Below are 13059 nucleotides of genomic sequence, written 5' to 3'. Positions count from 1 at the left end.
CACGTGGATAATAAATGGATTCCTTGGTTATTTCTTCCATATATTTATTTGTCAGTTGTACCCGAGTTGAGTGAAGGACTTATGCTTAAATTAGGGTACACACTAATAAAATATAGAAAAGATAATCCTTTCAAAATAAAGAATAAGAAAAGATATTGTAACAATAGATAAAATTAAAAAATCTATTCAAATGCTCTTTTTACTCTTTTTCTTTATATTTTAAAATTATATCTAATATATTTTACATATCTAAACAAAATAGTAATTATAAATATAATGCAATAAAGATTCGTTGAGAAAAACAGTCTAAATATTTAGTGTGGAGATTTATCTTGCCTTTATTGTACAAAATATAGTGGGAGCGACAAAGGCCTTTTTTTTTTTTTTTTTTTTATATTTTTAAATCTTCGATCTCTTTGGAGATTGTGGTATAGTAATGAAAACTAGCTTTTAGAAAAGCAACAAAGTTACTTTTTAAAGTTTCTTTCTTTCATTATTTTGCTTTTTGCATAAAATAATTGAACGTGTATATGGTGATTACAAATTTATTATTGACATTTGCACGTCTACATGTGATCGAAAATATGTGTTGTCTATTTATTTATTGCCTTTGCCAATACATATTATACAAGTGTGAAAGTTAAAATAAATAAAGAAAGAAAGTTGAAATTTCCTTTTCATTTGGTGTGGGGAAAAAGAATACAACATTGTAGGGCATTTCTAACGCTAGACCACAACTCAATAAGAATGGCATTTAAGAAAATAAAATAAAATAATGCTTATTGCTCTCGTGAAGAATAAAGACATAAATGACGAACACTAAATTAAAAGTCGTCAAGATTTTTGGTCAAATAAGATATTTAATCAGCAATATTTAGACTACACCTTCTTAACAACTAAAATATTTTCACATTTGCCAACACATTTAGAAACACATTGGAATTTAGTAGATCTTTATGAGGAGAAGCATTATTTTGTCCAAACTATATTGTCGAATGAGGAGTGATAGATTTTTACCCCTTGCGAAAATGAATATCCCAAAGTTTTTAATATGCTTTTGTTATTCTTTTCAATCATGCTTAGCAAGGAAAAACAAATAGATAGTATAAAATTTGGTGGCTGTAACTGTAAGTGGTTAATTTCTTTATTTGTTTTGTTAAAAAAAAAATTACTAGTAATTTCAAAATAATATGTTGATAAAAATTGGAAAAGAATAGAATAATTACATTGAAAAAAATAGAGCGGTAGAATAAAAAGATTACTGTATTTGTGGGTCCCAATAACATTAATTAGATTTATTAGTAAGATAAAGATTATTGTTATTTGACATTTTAATTCAAGAGTTTAACAATATACGAAGTGACACATTATAATTAATTAGTGATTTAACAAATACTTATTAAATTAAAATATGTGTAACCCGATATTAAATTATACTAATAATAACGATGTATTGTCATTTTACCCCTTAACCATGGACGGAGCCACATAGTGGCAAGTGGGGGCTGCCCCTACTTAATTTTTTATTTTTTCATATTTTTTTACATATATTAATATTTTTGTTATAAAATAGTCTTAAATATATATAAAAAAACATTACATTTAAGCCACCATAAAATTAAAAAAAATCTTAAATTTAAGAAAATTAAGTTTAAACCTCTTAAATTACTATAAAAAATCCAAATTTAAAAAATATTACATTTAAGCCCGAAAAATAAAATAAAAACCTTAACTTTAAAAAGTTTATATTTAAATCCCTTAAAATTACAAAAAATAATTCTCTAAATTTAAAACAAAACAAAAAAATTAAACTCCACTAACATTATTAAAAAAAAATATTAGCCCCTACTCACATAAAAATCTTGGCTCCACCAATGCCCTTAAGAATACTCCAAAAGAGCGGTTGTTATAAGTTTTAAGTTTCATGAGAATGGGTAGCAAATGTTCACATGGAGTATATCTAAAACTCACACTTTCAAAAGTATAGGACCCACCACATTCCTACCTAAAAAATAAGACCAGCCATGGGAACAAACCCTTAAAATAAATAAATTTTTAATTTTTTAGTCACTTGGCAATAAAGCAATTAAATTTGGCATATCATCAATGTAAATGTGGTTAAGGATTTAATTACAAGCGTGTTAAATATCAGTATACTCTATCTATCATTATAAAACATAATTAAAAAGTTGAGAATTGTTAAGGGGTGTTATTGGTGCCTAACAGGACAAGAAGGTGACATATCATTATTGGTGCAATCCAATATGAAATCTCATACATTTAAATTTAATAAATATCATGAGATATTGCTAACCAACTATAATACCACCTACCTCGTGTATTGGTGACCATATATTTAAAAATAGCAACAATCTTAAAAGTTAGAAAAATAATTACAATATATTATATATAGCCAATGATTCATGACGGACCAGGTTGAAAAGGGGAATTGAGACTTCATTGTCATCTAACATATATTTATTCCTACAAACCCTACAGAGCATTTTATAATCTGGCAATCGAATATATAATATCACCTTCCTTCTCCATCATGCTATGCTAACATCTTATTAGCTCCTCCATCTAGCAACCTGAACAAATTAATTATTTATCGTCTTTCTTTCATGAAGAACCTCCCAGTACTTCTGATCATCACCCCTTTCTACTTCCTTTTTTTCTTAAATAATTATATCACTGCAGTAAACTCTTCTACACCTTCATATATCCCCGTCGATAATATTGCCATGGATTGTGGGTCCTTGACCGACAACGATTCGGAAGATGGCCGAAAATGGATAAAAGATGAACCCTCTAAGTTCGCTCAAACACAAGATCAACAAGCTAATAGTCCTACAAAATCTAATTATGCTTCCACGGCCATATTGCAACCCAACTCCGGCCCAAAGGTCCCCTTCTCCACAGCTCGTATATTTCGCTCTCCATTTACTTACAGCTTTCCAGTCACCCCGGGTCCAAAATTTGTCCGTTTATACTTCTACCCGGCTCAGTACCAGGATTTTGATGCCTCTAAAGCTTACTTTCACGTCAAAGCCGGTTCCTTCACCTTACTCAAAAACTTCAGTGCAAATCTTGTTGCCAAAAATTTGAACCAAGACTCTTTCATGAGAGAGTTCTGCATTAACGTCGCAGAGCCAGATCAAAGATTGAACTTAACTTTTGTTCCTTCATCATCTGATAATTATTCATATGCTTTTGTCAATGGAATCGAAATCGTTTCGATGCCAACAGACCTCTACTACGGAGTGGAAAAAGGTATGCATCCGCCAAGCTTCGTCGCCCAGAATAATCAACCTTTTGAAATCTCCGATAACCTTGCACTCGAAACTATTTGGCGAATAAATATGGGAGGGAGATCCATATCTGCAAAAGATGACACTGGCATGTATAGAAAATGGTCAGATCAAGGTTACTCAATCCTAGTGACTGATAATCATATCCCCTTTAATCCTAGGAATGTCACTAAGCCTATCAAATACTCTAAAATAAAAAGCTACACTGCTCCTGATGAGGTCTACCAGACTGCTCTTTCAATGGGAAATAACATGACGTACAACAGTCACCACAATTTTACTTGCATATTACCCGTGGACAGAGGATTCAACTATCTGGTCAGGCTTCATTTTTGTGAGTTTGAGGACTTGATAACCAGAGTCAACGATAGGTCATTCGGTATCTATATAGGCAATCAGATGGCTCAGCCATTTTTTGATGTTATTGACTTTAGCGGAGGTAATGGAATTCCGATTTACCAAGACTACGTGATTGATATTCACAGCAAGGATAATCTTTCCATTGATCTACACCCAAATGAAAAGTATTCTCGATATCCTGATACCATCTTGAACGGAGTTGAAGTATTCAAAATCAGCAAAAATTGGAATCTTGCCGGACCAAACCCTGAACCAGAACACGCTACGCCATTTTCAAATGCTACAGAAAAGTTGAAGAAGAAGAAGAAAACGACCTTATTCATTGGACTTGGGAGTGCCACGGCCCTTCTCGTAATCATACTCTGCGTAGTAAGTTTAGTAGTTTTGTGGAGAGCAAAGAAGAAAAAATTCTACTACAATTCCTACAAAGGAAAATCCAATAGATTATCAAAAGCTTCATCGCTGCCCGAAGAAATTTGTCGTCGTTTCTCGCTCTCCGATATCAAAACGGCGACCAACGACTTTGACGACGAGTTGGTGATTGGAAGGGGAGGCTTTGGCAATGTTTTCCGAGGGGTTATCGACGATGGGTCAACGGTTGCGGTGAAGCGGTTGAATCCTGGTTCAAGTCAAGGTGCACGCGAGTTCGTCACCGAGATTGAGATGCTGTCTCAGCTTCGCTACGTCCATTTGGTCTCTTTGATTGGCTACTGCGACGACAACGGTGAAATGATCTTGGTCTATGAATACGTGGCAAATGGGACTCTCCGGGATCATATTTACGGGTCGGACAATGACCCGCTTCCATGGAGGCAGAGGCTAGAGATATGTGTAGGAGCGGCGCGTGGGCTACACTACCTTCATGCAGGCGTGAAAAACACGATTATTCACCGTGATGTTAAGACCACGAATATTCTGTTGGATGATAACTGGGTCGCTAAGGTTTCAGATTTCGGCTTATCCAGAATTGGTGTCAGTGATACTGCGGTGAATACTTTGGTCAAAGGAACATTTGGGTATTTGGATCCAGAATATGCCCGGAATCAACAGTTGACGGAAAAGTCCGACGTGTACTCTTTCGGAGTAGTACTGTTTGAAGTCTTATGTGCGCGAAAACCAGTTGATGCGAAGTTGGACCATGACCAACGCAACTTAGCGTATTGGGCACAGAAGTGTATAAGCGAAGGGACAATTCAAAACATAATCGACCCGTTTCTGATGGGTAAGATTGCCCCAGAATGTTTCAAGAAGTTTGTCGAGGTAGCACAGAGTTGCGTGCGTGAACAGAGGATCCAACGGCCCACGATGCATGATGTGATGGAAAAGTTGGAGTTTACGTTGATGCTGCAAGAGCAAGCAGACAATGCGAAGGAGGAGATAAATCCCGATGGTGTATATTCGTATCCAGAGGTGTCATTCTGTGAGTCCGATCGAAATATTCCCAGTTACGATACATCAGGTTTGCAAAGCAGGACCCATTTAAACTCATTGGATTCAGACACTTCTGGACTTAGCTTTCTTTCTATGGAAAGTGAAAGTAATACAGCAAATATGTCCAAGTCCGCTACTTCTCGATCCACTACTCTATAGATATCTAAGATAGATTTTAGTAGTGTTTGAATAATGTATAATGTTGTACGGGTATGAGAGTATTTCACAAGTTATAATATATATGATGTTATCATTATCATGTAGTTTTCTTTTTTCTTTGATTATTTATGTAAAATAATAATACGTCAATATAGACGTTGAAAATCTAAGATAAATTTAGTCTACATATCCTATTAAAAAATTTATCTTCCGGAAAAAAAAATATTCCAACGAATCTTGGTCAACAAAATTGTAAATTTGGCAATATTATATTATGAAAAAACACTATGGCAACGTCGTCAGTACATTCTTGATCAGCGTTCCCATCGATAGAAAAGTCCAATAATTAGGAAAATAGCTTTTGGAAAACCAATTGAAGACAACTTTTTTTAAAGTTACCATCTTTTCATCTTTCCATTTTATATGAAATACTTAATCCACCTTTTCATAATTACAAATTTTATCGAAAATAAGGCTAAGTAACATGAAGAGGAAAAACACTGTTACTTAGGCTTATCCACAACTTAAAAAGTAGTAAAATTATTAAAATAGTGATTAAAAAAATATTGTAGGCTCATTAACCCACTCAATTAGACCCAATTGGTGAGGTTAAGACAAAATGTGTATTTTTAGTAATTTGTCATTAACAACCTATTAAACAATCTAGGTTAAATATTCATTCGGTACTTGTTTTATAGAAATACAAACTTGATACTATATGTTTTCAATAGTATTACTACAAAAAATAGTATTTTTACCGAGAACACTATACTAAGAACTTCTCAATATATGCATTTTCAGATACGCAGGACTTTTTCGCGGGTTGGAAAAATGATAAGCGGTTATACTGAGAATATAAATATCTCAAAAGCACGTGATCCCCTTATTCTTTCTCTTTCCCTCATTTTTTTTACAGAACTGATTCTCTCTCCTCTGCTCCGCCTCTCTCCACGGAAAAAGCTCCATTTCCATTTCAAAAATCTAATTTTTTAGGTCCAAAACTCTTCCAAAGTAAAGAGGTTTCTCTCTATTTCTTAAGGTAAAATTCATTTCTTCTATATATATTTATAAAATGGTAATCTATTTTTGTATATGTGGATTTTTTGTTTGAAGATGTTGGTCCGATTTTTCTTGAGCTCCAGTGAATGATTTGAAGTTGGCTTGCTCTTTCAAGATTCAAAGGTAATTTGTTTTTAATTTTTCTGTTTTGTTTTGTTTTTTTTCATTTTTTGAATAATGTATGTATATGTATATAGGGGAATTCTTCTATAGGGGTTTCACTTTAAGCCCTACCGGTAGGGCTCTCAGTGTTTGTTGACGCCGTTTCTCGTCAGCAGTGAAAGAAGAGCACGTAAACAATAATTGATAATGGCCAATTTAAATATGACAACACAAACACACGCTTTTACGTGGTTCAGCAGTTAAATCTGCCTAGTTCACGAGTCTTTATTATTAAACTCAAGATTATCTATGAAAATTCTTCAGTATGAATTCTTTCAGAGTTTTCTCTCAAGGTTCAGAATTTCGGTCCATTACAATGGGGCATGACCTCTCTATTTATAGAGAAGGCTGCAGAATACTATCCCACATATTTTGGGTAGTTACTCTTTTTGTGAATAAAATTAATAGCTTTAAATGCCTATAATCAGATATAAAAGGAAACGTCCCCTGAAGACCAGGGGACGTATAACTGACCAAATAATATCCCATGATATTATGGGATTTACAACAATAAATGCAGACTGCGTCTCTTATGGATAACACTTATAGATATTCTAGGTTTTTGTCATATATCTCCAAGGCCTTAGCTTCCCAGGTTTCTAGTCAGCTTTCGAGCTAGAGACATCTCCCGAGGTCACATGGCTTGCGAGATCGTATGTGCGTCGAGCTCGGGACCCCTGATCCGAGGTCATCCCTGAAGATGGATGCGTCTCCGGAGCTACCTTTCGAGATCATGAACACTCCGAGGTCACCATACTCGAGATCGTCTATGTCTTGCAGGCTCGATACTCAATCCTAGAGCATACTTCAAACCTTATGAGTCCACTTGCTGCGAATCCACCTTTCGAGGTCATATTTAACATAGCTCGAAATCTGGGTATAACAGTGTTTACAACCTGTGAATAGTTTTCGGTGCGATTTTTTTTATGACCGTGTATATTGTAGCTATTTAGAGCATCATGCAAATTTTCTGAAAATTCCAAATAGTTTACAGTACCGAAAACTAGGTTCAAACATGTTATTGCACGCGTGACTAATTTTTTGTATGCGTGTGGAAAACAGCATGTTTGAACCTAGTTTTCGGTACTGTAAACTATTCTGAATTTTCTGAAAATTTGCAGGATGCTCTAAATAGCTACAATATACACGGTCATAAAAAAAATTCGCGCCAAAAACTGTTCACGGGTCGAGAAACACTGAGAGTCCTACCGGTAAGGCTTAAAGTGAAGCCCCTATAGAAGAATTGTCCTATGTATATATATACATATGTGTAGATATTAGGTTTTTTTTTTAATATTTTTTGTTTTTTTATATAAATGAATTAATATTATTAGTTTTAATAAAAATCTGTTATTATATTAGGCTGAATGATTTTATTATTAGATTTTAAAAATGTTTATTAGTAAAAATGAGATTAGGAATTAGAAAATTGTTAGATGGTTAATTAGTATTTTATTTTTTGGTATTAAAATGAATTCTTTGGTAGTTTGGTAAATATTATGTACAAAATTAAATTTAGTAGACTATAGAACTTATAAATTATGATTTAGATTACCTTGAAGTGAATTAATTTTAGTTAATCTTATACTTTAATAGTATATTTTTGCAATTAGATTTAATTTACTTGAATAGTATATTTTTGCAATTAGATTTAATATGCTTCAATAATATATATTCTGTATGTAATTTGATTTTTAATTATAAAAATGTGTTCGCAATGTTCTGTTGTTTGTCTGGGTGTTGTTTGCAGGTTTTTTTATTTTAGGATAAATGAAAACGTAGCCGTTATGCTTACGATTATTTTTTAATATATATAAATTTAGGATATCAACTAAAATGTTGAATAAAATAATTTTTCAATAAAGCAAACATTTACTTGATTTCATTAGTAAGTTAACAAGTAAATTTAATAACTTTTTAATTATGATGAAAATAAATTTTATAAATATTAGTGAAAATTTTCATGTTTAATATTAAATATAAAACTAATTAAAATTTATTATATAATTAATTTAAAATAATAAAGTAGTTTAATTTAGAAGAAAAAAAAAGTAAGTCTAATACTTTTAAAATAATATTTATTCTAATCAAAATAATGTTAAAATTATTAAATTTAATATTTAACCAAAGATTAATTATTAATAAATTTAAATAATTAAATATAAACAAATAAAGATAATCATTAAACATATTACAATTAGACATCATAGAACATTATAATTCATTGAAAATAACATAAGATATTATAAGACGGAAAAATTTATCTATTTGTTTGTCTTTAGCAATAAAAAATTATTACCAAAGATAGGATAATGTGTTATTATCACATAGTAGTATTTCTTTAATTATTTCTATTTTCACTAAAAGCCTTAGACCCATTCGGAGAGGGTGAGACATTAGTGACTCTTAAATTTGTCTCTCTCTGAATTGTCTAGTTTGGATAGTTTGTGATTACTATATACCTATAATGTGATTTGTTACTTATTTATTGTTTCATTTGTAGAGATTTCAATATGCATTTCTTTTGTACTTGTAAGTAGGCAGACTTAATTTTAGTTTGCGTACTTATGAGAACTATGGGGAGGTGTTGCTGAACCTAGATTAAGTTGACAGATATTTATCTGATGAGTATGAAGCTAGTGTGATGGATTTTCTTCAGAAACTTTTTGCAGAAATGTTATGGGATCAACAAAGAAAATAAGAAGAAACTAAAAGAGCTCAGCTAGGGAGGTTCTCGGTCAACCTCAGCGTTGTGCTACAAAAAAGTTAGTTAATTAATTATTTTTAAGTTTGTTTTTCTTATTTATGTTTAATTATTTTTTTTATAAAAAATATGTACGCGACAGCGCAATTTAGAAACTGGGCAACTTGAGCCGATCCCCGATAGCTGTATGGATACTCACCATAAATCAGGCACAGGGTGGGTGACAGAAACAACCAAACAAACCTGGGTATGTTAAGTTTTTTTAACATTTTTCAAAATTTTAATTGTTTATTTACAGTACATAATTTTATTATATATTGTATCATAGAATCAATTGTGTGCATATCGCAACACACAACAGACATAGTCAACTAATAGTGAGAGTTCCACACCAGTTTTGAGTGCGCTTGAAGATGACGACTTGTTTTTGGTACAAACTGTTTTCGGAAGACGATGTGACCACCAGAAATGATATGGGCATATCCTTAACATAAAGGACTAAGCTCTATTTACTATTGATCCTCCACAAACTAGAGATGAAGAGATGGCTAAGATGAGAGAACGTGTTTGACAATTAGGGGAGCACATCCGAACTCATTGTATCACCCCAGAATTTCAATGTGCTCCACCACCACCTGATGATCCCGATGTTGAAGCACTGAGTCAGTAGGACTTATGTATGAGTTTTATTATTATGGACTATTACATTTTCATGTTTAGGACAACTATTTATTTTGATTGAGCAAACGTACTCTAATATTTTTATTTATATGTTTAATATAAGTGTTTTAATTTTAATTTATTGTTTTATATTTAATTCAAATTAAATTAATAAATAAGCATTTATTGCAGAAAAAATCTTGGTTCAGTCTATACCGATGACAATATCCTCAGTATAGCCCCACCACATGACAAAATTAGATAGTTTCCACCGATGATATTATCATTTCTCTACTGATAACGTTTTTCCTCGGTACCAGCTATATTGAGAACATATTTAATGTTCTCGGTAGAAGTTTACCTCTACCGACGAGGATGTACCAAGAACTTTCTACCGAGGACATGTTATCGGCACAGCTTCTACCGAGGACATACATGCTTCTACCGACGATGTTTATTCTCGGTATAGCCCCTGTTTTTTGTAGTGTATACTCATCTTGTACCCTGAAAATTGAATTCGTACATATATGGTATCATACACTCAAATTTGATTAATTAAATTTTATCAATATGACTGTCATATTGATAAAATTTAACTGATCAAATTTGATTTTATGATAACAAATATGTACGATTTCAAATTACAAGGTACTAGATGAATATTATTGAAAACATAAGGTACCGAGTCTGTATTTTGATAAAATATATAAGGTACAAAATGATTATTTATCCAAAAATTTATTTAAAAACTAAAGTAACATAATAACTTCATATATTAATTTATAATTATTTTATATATTTACTTGATTATTAAATGAACTATTTAAATATTTTAAATAAATAAATATGAATATAAATGTAAGAATCGTTTAAAAATATTTAAAAACTAAATATTTTTATTTTGTTTAAAAAAATTATTTTATAGACCACATTTATTTAGATCTTTTTAAATTTTATTTTCAAATATAGCACTTTTAAATTACTAAACATACCGTAGTTTTATGCTTTAATATTTTCCTAGAACACAACTAAAGTTGATTGTTGCATAAACTATAATTATTTCAAACTATCACTAAAAGAAGTTGTACATGGTTTTATCAAGCTGAAAATGACGCATAGTGTGCTGAAGCCTTAATAAGCACGAGCACAATGAGCGAGATTCAAACAGAAAATAAGTAACTCTACGTGATCAAGAAATGTAAACGAGGTAGGAAGAAATATGCAGAAGATGAACTCAGCTCATCTCAAAGGGTATGTGATCAGACAAAATACAAGAGTAGCGAATGCGCTAGGGTTTTGAATGGTCAACTTAAATAATTGTGAAGATTCAAAATTAAAAGCAATAAATGCTTTTGTCAATGTAAAGGAGCTTTCAACTATTGAAAAAAAAATATTTATATCAATTTGGCCAACTCCAATAAATTAGGAAACCGAAAATCTTAGTGATGGTAATAAGATCTCGTCATCTAATTAAGATGTGGTTGGAAAATGTACAACTTAGCATGAAAACAATGAACTTGGAGGAAAAGAATTCAGAGCAACAATGAAATAAAACTTGTATATTTCTCTTAAAGATGGAGTTAAACCAATTATCCAACCCCTATTGCTAGGGGAGGCTCTATATTTGTAGGTGAGAGCCTGTGTCTCTTTTACAATTTGGTCTCAATGGGACAATATAGCATATTGATATAACGCAGGAGGTTATGGAGGAAGAGGTAGTGGTGTTTGGTATATGGTGGTCGGCTCTACCACTTGTTAAGGACGTGCTTTTAGTGCTACCAATTTTTGCAAACCTCGCACAACCATTACCCTTATAATGTGTATGTCATATCCATAGTTCCTCAAGTTTTTACGTACAACTTCTGTCATTGTATCTTGTACTCGTTGACTCTTTGTCCCTAGAAGGTATGTTTGGCATTTGGCTTTTCTTCGAGACACATTTGGGAACTTGGTGAGCCTCAAGAGGTATTCAACACGATATATATGCACACCTCAGAGGTTCCATATGGTTTCATGCAAAACAATTTCTCTACTTTTTCGGGCACTACTTTCTAGTTAAGGGGCATGTTGCAAAATGACCCTTGATGTTATGTGAAAGTAAGTAAATGTCTATCTTTTTAATTTTGTAGTAAAATAGCCTAATCATCTATTTAATATCACATATTATCAAATATACCCTTTAACAAATTACTATTTTATTCTAAATATTTTAATATTATGGTATATGTATATTAGTTTTGTTTAATTAGTTTTTATTTTAAAGTTATTTTGATTTTTTTTCGTTTTTTATGGGTTGTTGAATGATATACCATACCACAAAATATATATACTGAGTTGAAAAATAATATACCATCAAAACTTACAAAATTATTACTCAAAAATATATATACTATGCTAACAAAGTTATATACTACCATTAAAATGTATATACCATGATACAAAATTATATACTACCACTATGTATAATAAAATAGAAATTAAATATCACAAAAAAAAATTATATACCATACCACAAAAAACATATACACTAATTGAAAAATAATATACCAACAACCTATAAAAAACTTAAAAAATCAATATAACTTTAAAATAAAAACTAATTAAACAAAACTAATATACATATACCACTATATTAAAGTCATACAATCCTAAATAAATAAATAAATTATAAAAAAGGCAATTTAAATAATCAACAATGTAAAATGGTCATTTATCTATAATTTTAAAAATGAGAACATTAGCTTCTTGATGGGTTTATTTTATTTTGGACAATTTCCTATAATTTCTCTTCTAGTTAAAGGCACTGAGGTTGAGGCCCATTTGCAAGGCAAGGGCCTTTCGTATGCCTTCATAGGCGGAGGCCTCTAACGAGGATGTTTCTTGTGAGGTCTTCATGGTCAATACTCCTCGCTTCTTAATGAAATCCTTTCATGTGAGACCTTTTCTTGTGAAGTCATCCTTTTTCACAGAATATTCATTCTAGCTTTGGTCTACTATCCAAGGAGTTCTTTTTCTAGCTTTTTATTATGATTATTATTATTTTCATTACTACATATAGGGATTAGTAGTGTTTTTCTCTCTCTTCAAGACTTGTGAACTATTTTTTGAACAAGAGAACTTGGCCCCTATAAATATTCATCATTTTTCTTCACTTCCCACACACACATTCTAGCTTGGAGGGAAAAACTTTGAAAGTCATTTAGGTGGTCTTGG

The 13059-nt window shown here is 31.7% G+C and overlaps 1 protein-coding gene across 1 annotated transcript; it reads left to right on the top strand.

Annotated features, from left to right (window-relative positions):
• The first annotated feature begins 2459 nt into the window (after positions 1–2459).
• Positions 2460–5446, top strand: LOC133817868 (receptor-like protein kinase FERONIA). Its single transcript, XM_062250492.1, has one exon. The coding sequence runs from the start codon at positions 2625–2627 to the stop codon at positions 5259–5261; it is 2637 nt and encodes an 878-aa protein (XP_062106476.1). The 5' UTR covers positions 2460–2624; the 3' UTR covers positions 5262–5446.
• The last annotated feature ends 7613 nt before the right edge of the window (positions 5447–13059 follow it).

Source organism: Humulus lupulus, chromosome 2, assembly GCF_963169125.1.
Source record: "Humulus lupulus chromosome 2, drHumLupu1.1, whole genome shotgun sequence".
In the NCBI taxonomy this organism is placed as follows: domain Eukaryota; kingdom Viridiplantae; phylum Streptophyta; class Magnoliopsida; order Rosales; family Cannabaceae; genus Humulus; species Humulus lupulus.
The sequence above is the reverse complement of the archived record's forward strand: the minus strand, read 5'-3'. Positions and strand labels throughout refer to the sequence as shown.

Bases quoted from the DNA above. Each gene is read 5' to 3' on its own strand.
- LOC133817868 (XM_062250492.1), top strand. From the start codon at position 2,625: ATGAAGAACCTCCCAGTACTTCTGATCATCACCCCTTTCTACTTCCTT.